This window comes from Atractosteus spatula, chromosome 8, assembly GCF_055471065.1.
Source record: "Atractosteus spatula isolate fAtrSpa1 chromosome 8, fAtrSpa1.hap1, whole genome shotgun sequence".
Lineage (NCBI taxonomy): Eukaryota > Metazoa > Chordata > Actinopteri > Semionotiformes > Lepisosteidae > Atractosteus > Atractosteus spatula.
Window position 1 is genome coordinate 10,340,905 of NC_142713.1, and position 13,981 is coordinate 10,354,885.

The 13,981-nt window shown below is 41.1% G+C and overlaps 1 protein-coding gene across 1 annotated transcript in view; it reads right to left on the minus strand.

Moving 5' to 3' along the window:
- The window catches only part of nup205 (nucleoporin 205), a 63,360-nt gene that overhangs the window by 27,327 nt on the left and 22,052 nt on the right, over window positions 1-13,981 (minus strand). The window contains exons 14-22 of the mRNA XM_088924098.1: window positions 11,993-12,043; window positions 11,396-11,605; window positions 10,510-10,609; window positions 9,623-9,760; window positions 8,647-8,836; window positions 7,937-8,057; window positions 5,923-6,004; window positions 1,764-1,928; window positions 790-914 (exon numbers count right to left, since the gene is read on the minus strand). Of these exons, the coding sequence (XP_088780224.1) occupies window positions 790-914; window positions 1,764-1,928; window positions 5,923-6,004; window positions 7,937-8,057; window positions 8,647-8,836; window positions 9,623-9,760; window positions 10,510-10,609; window positions 11,396-11,605; window positions 11,993-12,043 (1,182 nt within the window). The remainder of the gene's footprint in view (window positions 1-789; window positions 915-1,763; window positions 1,929-5,922; window positions 6,005-7,936; window positions 8,058-8,646; window positions 8,837-9,622; window positions 9,761-10,509; window positions 10,610-11,395; window positions 11,606-11,992; window positions 12,044-13,981) is intronic.

A 13,981-nucleotide genomic window follows, 5' to 3' on the forward strand; every position in this document is an offset into this window, starting at 1 on the left:
GCAATGTCATGAAAGGAACAACAATAATAAAGATCATTAGTAAACTTAGGAACAAATAAAGGTTTATTCCATGCTGAGCATGTTCCTTTGCAGCCTACGCATGCTACCTACTTGAATTAATAAACTTAGCTAAGTAAATTTTTTCCTTAACACAAATGATTTTGAAGTTCTGGTAATTGCTTTCATAATGTTCTGTGTTTATTACTGTAACTAACGGATTTGAGAGTTTGCATGACAACAAATTCAAAAGGCTATGGCATTTTAAGGATCCCACTGCCAGGTTACTGATCCACGCTGACCAGCCTTCACCCCAGTGCGGAAGTCAACGTTTGACGTTTGCCTTTTATTTGAAAGTGATTCTTCACAGTGGCTTGTGTATGCTCTTTTTCTGATACAGTGCACTAGGAGGCCTAGGCATGAAGGGAACTATATAGGAACAAATTGGATTGTGTTGGATTGAGTAAGGATTGTAGTAACTCCTGTTTAAGTATTGTTTCAAAAGCTGAAGGCAGTTCTTGTCCGCACCACTTTCCCCAGAAGGCAATGGGGAATGACCCGCCATCCTCAGTCACCTGACAAACTGGTGGAAGGCCATCAGCTGGCAACAGTTATTGCCATGACCTGCAACAAAGCAGCCAGATTCTGCCCTCTATTTCCTCCCAGACTTTAAGGATCAGCGCACGGAGGTGGCAGCTCCTTCAAAGCGAGGTCCATCAATCTCGAACTGAGGTCCCTCAGTCCAGTCGTGGTGCTCACAGGGCTCACAGGGGGGTGCTGGGCGAACCTCACCTGATAGCAGAGCTCTGCCAGATGGGGGGCCTCGCGCATCAGGACGGGGCCCGAGCGGCTCTCGCTGCCCTTCTGCAGCAGGCTCAGGATGGCGTGCAAGCAGCTGCGCGGACAGCCCAGCACTCCTGCTCACAACCGACACAGAGAGGACCGGTCACCGGAGAGCCGAACAGCAACTTTATCGCACAACACAGCGCCAACAGTTTTCAGTTTTTGTTTTTAGAGAAATGTTCCTGTCCTTGAAAAAATAACTCAAAACATGGTAAAACAACAAACAGCACATAGCGTTCAGAAATTATAGTGTGATGTTTGGTAACATATACAGGTTAAAAGCCGATCTATTTTTTAAGTCTGTTGCACTTTAAGACCTCTTATATCAACAGACAATATGAAAAGTTAATGAAATATATAAGAAGCATATAAAAAACCCAGATTTACTTACAGGATATAAAACCCAAACATTATGGAGCATGGATTTATCTTTTGTAACCATGCAGCCTACTTACTGTATACCACAGGCCTTTTGTTCAAATAAAGTAAGGTCATGACTCATCCACTGCAATGTTGTTAAATAAGCACAGTGAGACGTTGCTTATAGCACAGGTTGAAACCAGGAGCTCGGACAGTTCAGGCTCCAGTCAGTGGTTATGCTGCTCATCAAATGTACTTGGGATTCCCATGGAGCGATGCAGGCCACAGGAGACGCCTGGGCTTCGGCAGGCCATGTTAACTAACCCCCCCGAAAAGCACTGAAACTCTCCAAGTGTGGCAGGCTGGCATGTCAAAGGAGCATGTGCAGCACAACAACTAGAATCGTGAGGCGAGTTGATTAACAACTTGGATGGATATTAAATTGAAAATGAACTGTGGATTCCAAATACAAAAACAGCAGGTTAATGTTAAAAACCAGATCCACAGTCCTTACCCCACTGCTGATGTCCCTCAGTGACACAGTTGCAGTGCCAGTTCCCTACCTGGGTCCTGCAGGTTGGTGGTGGAGACCGGTTTCTTCAGCTCGTACCCCAACAGGTACAGGGCCAGGTTGGGTGGCTTCAGCTCCAGGGAGGTGATGAGGAGGTTGAGGATGTGAATCTGAGTTTCATTTCGGATCCGTGCCACTTTCTTCTCCGGGTCCGAGTCTGGAAGAGCCACATGATTAAGAGTCTGTAAGGAGTTGTCCCAATGTTACTTATAAAACATGCAAGTTCATTAAATTCTTTACATCAAGAGCCTGGATCAGCAGGTTAAAGAAATGTTAAAAAAAAAAACATGGAAATAGAAGTGTCAGGTAAGCTAGGTATGCAATGTATGAACAACCAGATCTAAACCAATATTAACATGCAGCAGAATACTTACATTCTACAGAATTTATTTATATTATTTTATCTTATTTCCATCATATGTGCTTTATGCCACATGAGGGCTGTAATCGTGTTAGTGCTGCATCGTAGTGAGCTCCACATGCCATTACACACTTCTAATACTGTACTGTTACCATACTGTGACGTTGGCAACACTCACTAGTATCTGACTCGCAATAGACTGATCCATCCACGGTGTGACAGGGAGCGCCACAGGAGGTCATTCTTGCCTTCTGCCATAAGACTGTACAACGCATCCACCTTGTGTCTGGGCAGAGGCAACATTGACAGTGACCTGTTTCTGGACTGAACAGTAAACTGATACATCTGTTCTTTTTCCCTGTTTACAACTGTTTTTCTGCAATATATGCCAGGGACCTGTGCAATACATTTATATTTATATTAAAATTGTGCAATACGACTTTTTTGTGTACTGTTCTGTTTTGTTCTTTGTGTGTTCTGGACTGTGAGTAACTCTTTTTAGTGCACTTCTCACTGTACTGATTGTATTGTATGTATTGTATTATTATTATTGTATCATTCTTTACACTGTGGCTGTGTTGTCTGCGTTAAGCTGCTGTTGCACTGCAATTTCCCTCACGGGATCAATAAAGTATCTATCAATCATCTAGTAAAACAGCTGCAGTCACATAGACATAAGACATAGATCATAAGCAGACAGGTCAATATCTACAAATTTAAAATGCTTACCGGTTAATTTCATCTGTGTAGATTAGGTGTTATGTCAATTTAAAAACCAAAACTACTTCACAAACTGATAATTTAGGTGAAACTTTTAGGATACAATTACATAAGAAAGATTTGATCGAATTTGATCTACAAGAAACGTGAGCAATGTTAATTTCCATGCATATTATTCAGCATGCTCACAGTGCCTATAGAAAGTCTACACCCCCCTTGGATGTCTTCACATTTTATTGCGTTACAGCATGATGTATTTAACTGAGAATATTTGCCCCTCATCAACATAAAGTACACTATAATGTCAAAGTGAAAAAAAAATCCATTTTACTAAAGTAATTAAAAATAAAAAACAGAAAACAATTAAATGCATAAGTATTTACCCCACCCTCTCCCCAGAGTTAATACTTGGTAAGACCACCTGTGGCAGTAATTACAGCTGTGAGTCTTTTTGGGTAACTCTGTATCAGCGTTGTACATCTTTCCACTGGAATTTTTGCCCATTCTTCCTGGCAAAACTGCTCAACCTCCATCAAGCTGGATGGGGACTGTTTGTGAACAGCAATCTTTAAGTCATTCCACAGATGCTCAATTGGACTGAGGTCTGGGCTTTGACTGGGCCAGTGCTCTTGCGGATTGCAGAACGTTTTCCTCCAGGATTTTTCTATACTTGGCTCCATCCACTTTTCCTTCTATCTTTTTGAGTTTTTATGTCCCTGCCGCAGAGAAGCATCCCCAAAGCACGATGCTGCCACCACCACGCTTCACTGTAGGGATGGTGTTCTCAGTGTGATGTGCTGTGTTAGGTTGACACCAAACAAAGTTCAATTTTGGTCTCATCAGACCATAGAATCTTCCTCCAAATTGTTGAGTCTCTCACATGCCTTTGGGCAAACTCCAGCCGAGATGCGATATGAGTTTTTTTCAACAAAGGCTTTCTTCTTACCACCCTTCCAAACAAGCCAGATTTATGAAGTGTGCGTGCTACTGTTGTCTTATGAACAGTGTCTCCCATCTCTGTCATGGAGGACTGTAACTCCTTTAGAGTTGCCGTAGGCCTCTTGGTGGCCACCCTTACTACGGCTCTTCTTGCCCGGACACTCAGTTTGGAGGACGGACAGTTATAGGCAGATTCACAGTTGTTCCATATTTTCTCACTTTTTTAATGATGGATTTCGCTGTGCTTTGAGGTATATTCAATGCCTTGAAAATTTTCTTATATCCTTGCCCTGACTGGTATTTTTCAAGAACTTTGTCTCGGATCTGCTTGGAATGTTCCTTGGTCTTCATGGTGTAGTTATTCTCAGACACAGGTGTATTTATTCTGAAATCAAGTGATACACCTCAACTGCACACAGGTGGATTCCAGTCAAGAAATTATGTGACTTGGAGAAGAGAGTTGTTTACTTCAGAGGTAATTTAGGTGTGTCAAAGCAAGGGGGTGAATTCTTATGCATTCAATTATTTTCCGTTTTTTATTTTTAATTAATTTAGTAAAATGTCTGGATTTTTTTTTTACTTTGACATTATAGAGTACTTTGTGTTGATGAGTGGCAAAAATTCTCAGTTAAATACATCATGGTTCCATGCTGTAACGCAACAAAATGTGAAGAAGTCCAAGTGGGTGTAGACTTTCTATAGGCACTGCATGGCTTTAGCCTGTATGTGTTTAATGCATCTGTTTAATCCGCTATTCCTGCATGACATTCTTTTAAAATTGCTTCACACACCACACAATTATACAATGCAATACAATACAATAAATTCATGTGCAATCAGTAACTCCTTAGGTTAGTTTTGAGGTTAAACAGGCAAAGATCTTAACTTTTGTAACACTTAAAAAAATAAGGACAATCGCCATTTTCATCACGTTTTACACATCATCCTAAAAGAATCATGAATGCACTTTAAAATCAGAATTAAAACTTTAAATGAGCTGATGTTGTGAGAAAGCCACAGAAGGCATCAAATGCATGCTGTATAGGTGACCTTTAGACTATCTACAATCCTTTCCATCTCCACACTTAAAACTTTGTCACTTTGTTAAAGGTTGATCTAGGTTTCATCTGTCCATAAAATGTGGTTCCAAAACCTTCCTGGAAGAACTCTGTACTTCAGAGCAAATTCTTGGCATTGTGGAGGTTCTGTCAGGGTCTAGGATTGCATAGCTCACTTGCCTTTAATAATGATGTAACTAAAGATGGCAGCAACAGAATACATTTTACAGAAACATTTTATCGGCGTATGCATAAGAAAGTGGTTCCATGCCAATTTGGTGGGAGTTCATCATTCAGCATGACAATGACCTAAAACATGCAATTATTGCAACCAAGGAGTTCAACAGAAGAAACCAAAGTGGAAACTTTAGACTGGTTAATCTCTACATTAACCTATCCAATTAAACATGCACTGTCCATGCTGATATAAAGCACTGAAGTTAGAATACACCATGAATTGGCAAGAACTCAAAGCAGCTTCAACTAAACATCTCAAATTTGTTGAGCTTAATGACTCACAGGCTTCAACAGCATCAGGGGGATGAATATGCAATCACATACTGACTGTAATGCTCTTGAATTTACAATTAATGTCTCCCAGTATGTACTGTATGGTCACTTGAAATCACTGGGTTAAACACTGTATGTTTTGTTCTAATACAGTCATTATAAATGTCATGATTACAAATACTAATTTATTGAATGTAAAGTAAAAATAACAGCTCTAAATTTATTGGTGTACTCCAAAGTATACAATACTTTTAAAAGGCACCACATACTCTTTGTATTCAAAGGATCTTTAACATTCCTATGGATGAACAGCACAACCATCTCTTTTCCTCAATTTAATATGCGCTGCAATTCTACACCATCTTGATTTGAATGTTGGTCTTAAATCTTAAAGCAAGAAGAATCTACAGGTGCCAAATCTAAGAAAATATCCATGAAGAGGTTTGTGAGATCCTGTTTACTAAATCAAACAAAGACTTCTTTCTCTGAATCCTGGTCTGGTGCAATCATTAGAGACCCTGCTGCTGCATGTCTGGCGCATTCTGATCTCTGGAGTTACTCACCGTCTGCCTCCTGGCCCAACTCTTCTGCTTCTTCATTGTCTAGGCACTCCACAAACCCCGTCATTAGCTTCTCACTCACAGACTGGGGGCAGGAACATGACAAAACACTTGTTTAATGAAAACATGCATTTAAATTATTTTTAGTTTGAAAACAATTCTTTGTTGTTTATTTTCAAGTTCAAATGTTCACAAGCATTCTGATATGGAAGAATTTCTGGCATGTTTTGTTCGTACAGTAAAATATATGATGTGATATAGATATATCACGACTACTGTAATGCTCAACTCGCTGGGGTATCTAAATCTACTTTGAACTAACTGCAGTATGTCCAAAATTCAGCAGCCAGAATCCTGACCAGGTCTAGTGCAAGTGTTCACATTACTCCTATCCTGGAGTCCTTGCACTGGCTTCCAGTCAAATTCCGTGTAGACTTTAAAATCCTCATGCTCACCTATAAGGCTCTGCATGGCTTGGCACCTCAGTACCTGTCTGAACTATTATCGCCCTACTCCCACCTCACAACCTCCGCTCTTCAAATTCTGCCCTCCTTACTGTCCCCCAAGCCTGTCTACTTTGTATGGGTAACAGGGCCTTCTCCTGTTATGCCCCCAAGCTCTGGAACTCTGTGCCCAAGGATATCAGAGAGTCACCTTCTCTAAACTTCTTCAAATCCAGACTCAAAACCCTCTTCTTCAGAAAAGCCTTTACTTAACTGATTCCATTCTTTACCCCTCTGCTCTTCTTAGTACCACCATCCACGGTCTCCTCTATTGTAATTGTTGTAATTGTATATTGTAATTGTGTCTTATCTTGTGTATTCTTATTTATTGTTGTATTCTTCTTATTTATTGTTATTGTCATCCTGTAAAGCGCTTTTAGAAGCCACCTTTAAAGGCGCTATATAAAATAAAGTTTATTATTATTATTATATACTCTCATATGTTTCATTCACCAAAAGGATAATATTACATATCATTTTAAAACATACATTTTGAATCACTTCTTTTAATATATGATGCCCTGTAAAGTAAAACATTATTTGAATGATAATGTCGCAGCTACCCTCCTGAACTATTATTTGAAAAATATTCCTTCCATCCATTTTCTAACTGCTTTATCCAATAAAGGCGTGAACCCAAGGCCCCAACACTGCAAGGCAGGAATATAAACCACTGCGCCACTCCCTTAAATGTTGCTAAATACAAATTAACAGTTCTTTGTGCTCTTTCTTTGGCTGGTTCTTATATGCCGAGCCTAATCAAACTGATGATATATCTCAAATGTAACAATTACATTTTAAATGACTATGTGACATTTCAATAAGAATTTATCACATTATAATGCCCCAGTTATACTTTCAGATTCTGACAGCATATTGTTATAGGAAATGAGGTGTCTTATAATGTACATGTGCAATATAAGTATGCTTGTGTAGTAGCCAGCAGCCATATCACCCTGCAACTCACAACGGGCAACCCACTGAAGCTAAGCAGGTGTGAGCCTGGTCAGTACCTGGATGGGAGACCTCCTGGGAAAAACTAAGGTTGCTGCTGGAAGAGGTGTTAGTGGGGCCAGCAGGGGGCGCTCACCCTGCGGTCCATGTGGGTCTTAGTGCCCCAGTATAGTGACGGGGATACTATACTGTAAACAGGTGCCGTCCTTCGGATGAGGTGTAAAACCGAGATCCTGACTCTCTGTGGTCATTAAAAATCCCAGGGTGTTTCTCGAAAAGAGTAGGGGTGTAACCCTGGCGTCCTGGCCAAATTTCCCATTGGCCCTTACCAATCATGGCCTCCTTATAATCCCCCTCTATGAACTGGCTACATCACTCTGCTCTCCTCCCCACTGATAGCTGATGTGTGGTGAGCGTTCTGGCGCACTATGGTGGTGGTGGAAGGGATCCCCATTACCTGTAAAGCGCTTTGAGTGGAGTGTCCAGAAAAGTGCTATATAAGTGTAAGCAATTATTATTATGCAATGTCACTGGCCACAGGTCAGCAGCTCAGTGCTCACCTGGTCATGTGTGAAGTCCCCCACAAGCCTGGCCTGGATGTTGGGGTAGCGCGAGATGCAGCACAGGATTTTGGCGCTTTCATACGCCACCTCTGGGTTGGCGTTGCCATGGTACAGGTACCTGTGGAGAACAGACACTACGTTGGCTACCGCGCAGGGAGAGAACCATTCCTGCCGTGACTCACCTCGGTGCCTCCGTGACGTACTGAGATAAATGTGAAGGTAACGTTTTGCCCGGCTGTAAAAAAAACTGGCACGCACTGCCTGAATATCATAGCTAAGGCAACCCACACAATCCATTTTAAGAATATATTTTGTCAGACAGAATCACAGGAAAGAAATAAAACAAATCTGTTTTGAAATTGGTTGTTTTGCACAAGGAGGTTTGACTTCTATTTTTTCCCTTTTCTGAGATAAAGTCATATATTGGTAGTAATACAATCGCTTAAAGAACTGGCCTACATAATAGCAAGATTTAGAGTTCATATTCATGACTGGATTAGGGGAAAAATTAAGTCCTACAGGCAAGCTAAAATTGCAGATTGGCTTCTACTCAAGCTAGCGGTTATATAAGTAAGGCTTTCTTTTAAGAAAGATTTTATCTGGGAAACATTTACAGAAATGACTGAAATTCGCAGATGTCAATCGTAAGACAGATTTACTGTTTGAACCCCAGGAAGCCGAAGCCGATGACACTGCTGACAGCCCACCTGGCGATGTTGACCATGTGCTCGGCTTTCCGGCTCTGCGAACTGACCCCCTGCAGGAGCTGCTCCAGCGGGGTGACGATGAGCGAGGACTGGCTCTCCCGCAGCAGGTCCATGAACAGAGTCTCCTTCTGCAGGGCCAGGTCCAGCAGGCAGAGGCAGTGCAGCACTGCCCCCTCCAGGTGCTTCTTACCTGCCACACACAACAGGGGCAGCTCAAGCGGGGTATCAGAGAGCAAGGAGGGTGTGAAACCAGTTACACTCCCACTCGCACAATATTCTCTTGGCAAAGGCTCACATAAATCCATCAGCTTAGCAAAGGATACAGAAATAAATCTCAGCACAAACAGAGGTTTCCATGTGAGATTTCATGGGAAAAGTTTAATTTCTACACACAGTTCTCCGCATGAGTATCCACTGATGAACAACTGGGTACACTTAAATCCTCTTTCAGTAAGACAGTCCATTGTTACCATGTATTTGACAGTGCATGATACTTTGAGGTGAGACCACACACAACTGACCAACTGATTTACGTTTGAATGCTCAACATATTACAGCATAACATCACATAACCTTTGACCAAAACGCCACTTACCACTAGTACCTAATACTTCAATAATTTGCCATGTCAAACAAGTTTTACAGTACCTTATAACAATTTTGACAATTCATTGTGTACCGCTTGTCTTGAGTTTTTTTTCCTTCAAATTATTTTGATTTAAGAGTGAACCAAGCCCACACACAAGTTAAGGCGACGCTGCAGGGTCTAATAATTTTACTTTATAGTTTACAGTATTGTAGCTGAACTAAAACGGGACTAGTGGGGGGAAAAAAGCAGTATTAAACAGAATTAACAACAAAAACTAATCGCAGCACCAGGGAGCTGTTTATTAACAAGATAAATCGTTGTGCTTCTGTTTTTTATTTATCAGAAATACAACCTCAGTGCAAAATGTGAGCGATAAAGGTGACTGACCTGGGAAGGGGGCATAGGTGTCCAACAACTTCACGCCCTCCTCCAGCAGACTGAGGCACAGGGTGAACATGGGCGAGTCGTTCAGCAGGTGGAACATCACGCTGTATCCAGGAGGCATGTTCGCCGGCACCTGCTCTCCTAGAAACAGGTTTTTACCACCTTAGGGTTTAGTAACCATACTACAGAAGATCAATTAACTATGTGCAGGATGGAGGAATGAGTCAGGAAAGACAATGGTGCTGTGCACCAAAAGGTAGAACTCAGTCTCTTCGGTCAAGATTCAAAATTGCAGAAAGAACAAACTAAACTTCAACCACCTCATGTTTAATGCGGACCAGATTACATAAACGGAAGGTAAGGGCAAATGTATTCACAACAATTCAAGTTGTGGGTATTAGGATCAAACTATTAGGAATTATTTTTCTAATCATTTATCAGAAGCTGCTCCAACAGGATTCTTAAAGCAAAAAGCCTGCAACCAAACAAGCAAGAGTGGCCAAAAACAAAACTTCATAAGGCCTGGAAAGAGCATTATTAACCACCAGCTGTTCACACAGTATGATAGAGAGGATAGGTGTGGAGTCTGTCATATGATCACATGGCTTAATAAAGTGGTTTACTTCCTTTGGGCCTCAATCTTCATGGGTCAACCACAGTGCAGTTGTAAAGAGGTCCGCATAAAACTGCACTTTCAACACTCACATTGTCCTACCTGAGAACAATTCCCGGCTCTGCCCAATCTTCATACAATTTGCCATACAAGGAAGAACTCTCAAAATGTTGTGCCATTGTTTTCCCAAACAAAACATTGGAATGACATTATATCTCCAGATGACAAAAATTGATTGTGTGCATGAAGTTTCTTGTCATCTAGAGTGAGGTCTGACCTTGAAGTTCCACCATCTCCTGCACAAAGTCGCTGGGCTGGGGTTCGTAGTCTCGCAACAGCTTGTGGAACACCTCCAGTACTGCCTCTGCAACCTCCCACTATGGGTACAGCCAGAACACAGACACGCTCACCTCGTTAGCAGCCAGCACATTTCCCTAGGTGCCACCACAGACAACACTATCATCACCTTTTCTGTTTACCAGAAAAAACACTTTCCTTGGTAAACTGTTAATATAATGCTAGACGTGCTTCAAAGGATCATTTTTTTCACCACAACATAGGAGATACAGCTTTAAATGGTCCATGACAAGCAATTGTTACTGCCATGCAGAAATCTGAAATCTTAGACATAACATCAACAATAAACATCCAGTAGTGTTTTCTACTACAACCATTAATAAGTGTTGCAAATACTGTCATTTAGCTGTTTTAATTCCCATTGATCAGAATCCTCTAAAATGGGATCACAGCTGCATGTATATGAGCAGCCAAGTTTAAGTGTCCTCGTGGCTACAAGAAGAAAAGTGCAAAGACTTAAAGTGTATATACATGTGTGATATTTTGAAAAATAATATTAAAATCAAAGAACAAAAACTTGCAATGCGAGAATAAACAATGTTTCACAATTTGGGTCTGCATCACTCTCTAAAACAAGGTAGTACTGTGTAAAAAAAAAAAAGCTCTGACATGTTCAAGAAACTGCGTGAAGCTAGTACAAACTGGACTTGCTAACAGAGCTGAAAGTAGGAGCTACATTTATCTACAATTATATTGTGGAGGTTTCCTCTCCCAAAAACACTGTGGCTCGGACTCGAATAGGTAAAGCGGGTGAGGAAGGAGTCATGTAACTGTGGTCTTCACTGCTCCAGCGGTGGGGGGATTACCTTCTCGGCAGCACGGCGGTAGGCCCGAGTAGGGAAGGGCAGGAAGACGGCGTCACGAAGGAAGGCCAAATATGGCTCGAACCCGGGAGGGCGCAGCCCTGCGCCCAGGTTAGTGGGGAAGGAGCTCTCCACCAGGGCGCTGATCAGGTGGCAGAAGGCGCGCGTCAGGGGGTACTCCTCACATCGCGACTCGATCTCGTTCAGTTCCACCTGTGGAGGGACAAGGGCAGGGTAAGAGCATGCGCTGAGCATACAACAGCGACAAAGCCCTTCACAGCACTTAGGCAATAGTTACACCCACCACAGCCTTCACCATCAACCTCGTTTCTATTTGAAACAAAGGACAACTTTGCCTTTTCCGATACCCATATCAGTACTTCAAGGCATATATTTTAACTGACCATACCTGCTTGGAGTGACATTTCTCATTCGCATTTATTTGATTATTAAAGACCACTGTCTGAATTCTAAAAACCCCCTGAAAAAAGTGAACTTTCCCTTTAAACCCAGAGAGTCTCTTTGCCAGGAGTTTCAGGCTGGCAGGTGAATGTGTATGAAACTTTGGGCTGGAAGATATACAGCAGAACAAGCCCTTACTTCAATCCCAGAGGCCTGGCGCTGTCCTGGAGCTCTGACTGTCTGCAGGATCTGAAGAAACGGAAACAAAAAACATTGATTATCCTTCTTTCCACACTGGGAGAGAGCAATGGTATCAAAAAGGAAGCATTGTCACTGTAATTCACGATACTGTACCCCTTGTTAACTCGGTGTTAACCTGGGCTTTGCAAACGTCAAGCAAAAAGAAAGACACTGTTTTCTTCCTGAAGGCCAGTGAACCGTAAAGAAATCTGTCAATTCAGAGGTGGTACTGAAATATATCATATCATTTTGAACATTTTTAATATAATAATAATCTATAAACTCTATTTTGTGAATAGCTTAATTATTAAAACTCTCATTATTATTTAAGATACAGGAAGCCTGATTTAACCTTTTGGTTGACATCAGTTTTTTCGGAGTAACTGATATATAATTATCATTCTACAATATTTGTGAAATTAATGTAATTGCTTTGCACATTCTCTTGGTAATTTACTTAACTTAAGCATTACACCAGTTACCATATCCTGCGGAACTGTGTAATAACGAAATCAAGCTTCTGTTGCATTTTACATAGACAGTTTAACACATTATTAACACACTGATTATTTATTAAACAAATATTGATAGTTTAGCTCCATTAAAATTCCACCTTGTTTCTTTTGCTTGCATTTCTCCAGTAAACAATGAACTATGCTCTATGAAGGCAGCACAATAATGTCTGGACTGCTCATGGAGGAAGACAAATTACCACACATTTAAAGGCTAATGAACAAAGCCAGCCGGCCCACAGAAATGCCCACAAAGGGGGCATTACTCCTCCTAATCCACTCTTACAGAGTGGGATGGCAGTATCCTATATATCTTTGCTTCACACTTAATGCAATATCTGAACTTGTTAGTACTGTACATCTGATTTTCCTTTCACTATTGAATAATGTAACTGTCACCGGCCAAGCAACCAGGTTTGGCTCAAAAGAAAAGAAACTCCCACACAGCAGTCTTCAAATGCAAACAAAACTGGATTTATTGCCATTAAAATAGGGATAAAAAAAACCCTCACAGGAGTCCTCTCTGCACACCTTCCCTCCAAGGCACCCTCCTCCATACTGAGCTCTCCCAGTCCCTTTTATAGCCCCTCCTGTCCAAGGACCATCCTCTTAAAGGGACTCGCTCACGTTTTTTAACAGACATTTAACAGAGATGGGCAATTTGATCAAAATAAAGTATTTAACCATCCATAAACGTATACATTTTAACAGAGTCATGCAACAGTTATATATCCACTTAAACAAAACAACTAACCTTACATCTGTTATTTATAGATGGCTCACCAGTAACCTTTCCCTTTAAGATCATTTGTGGGATACTACAAACAGGAAAGGTGACTGGTGGCCATCTTGATCAACACAATACAATACTCCACTGGGGGGAACACTGCAGTGATTTTAGGGAAACAAAAAAAAGGTAAGTATTATTCACACTTCATTCGGATCACATACACACTCTCAAACATACCAGAAGGGTAGAGGGAAGTATTGGAGTATTTCACATTCATTAAAAGAAAGAAAAAAAAACAAGCACTCTGTCACAGTAACACATTGTTTCACTAAACAATACATTCTATTAATAACCAGATTCTTATCTTTCTCCCTGCATTCATTACAATTAAATATAATTATGCTCTCTCTTAGGTTTGCTAAGCTTCAGCATCTTTCATTTTACTGCTGTTCACTGCTACCTAGGAGTCCGATTTGTAGCCAAATTTAATTCTGCTACTTCTGTCTTGGACCCTTTTCAAAGTTCTTTAAATGCTCCATGTGCATTTGTTACTGACCTCTCGATGAGTTCTTGAAAATTGGTTTTGTTGTTAAAGGCTTAAACTCTGCTGGTCTCGCACAATAAACAACTGGCCTGGACCCCCCATGGATTTAAATACCCCATTTTCAATTAGCATTTTCTTAAAGTGAGGCAGTTCAGTTATAG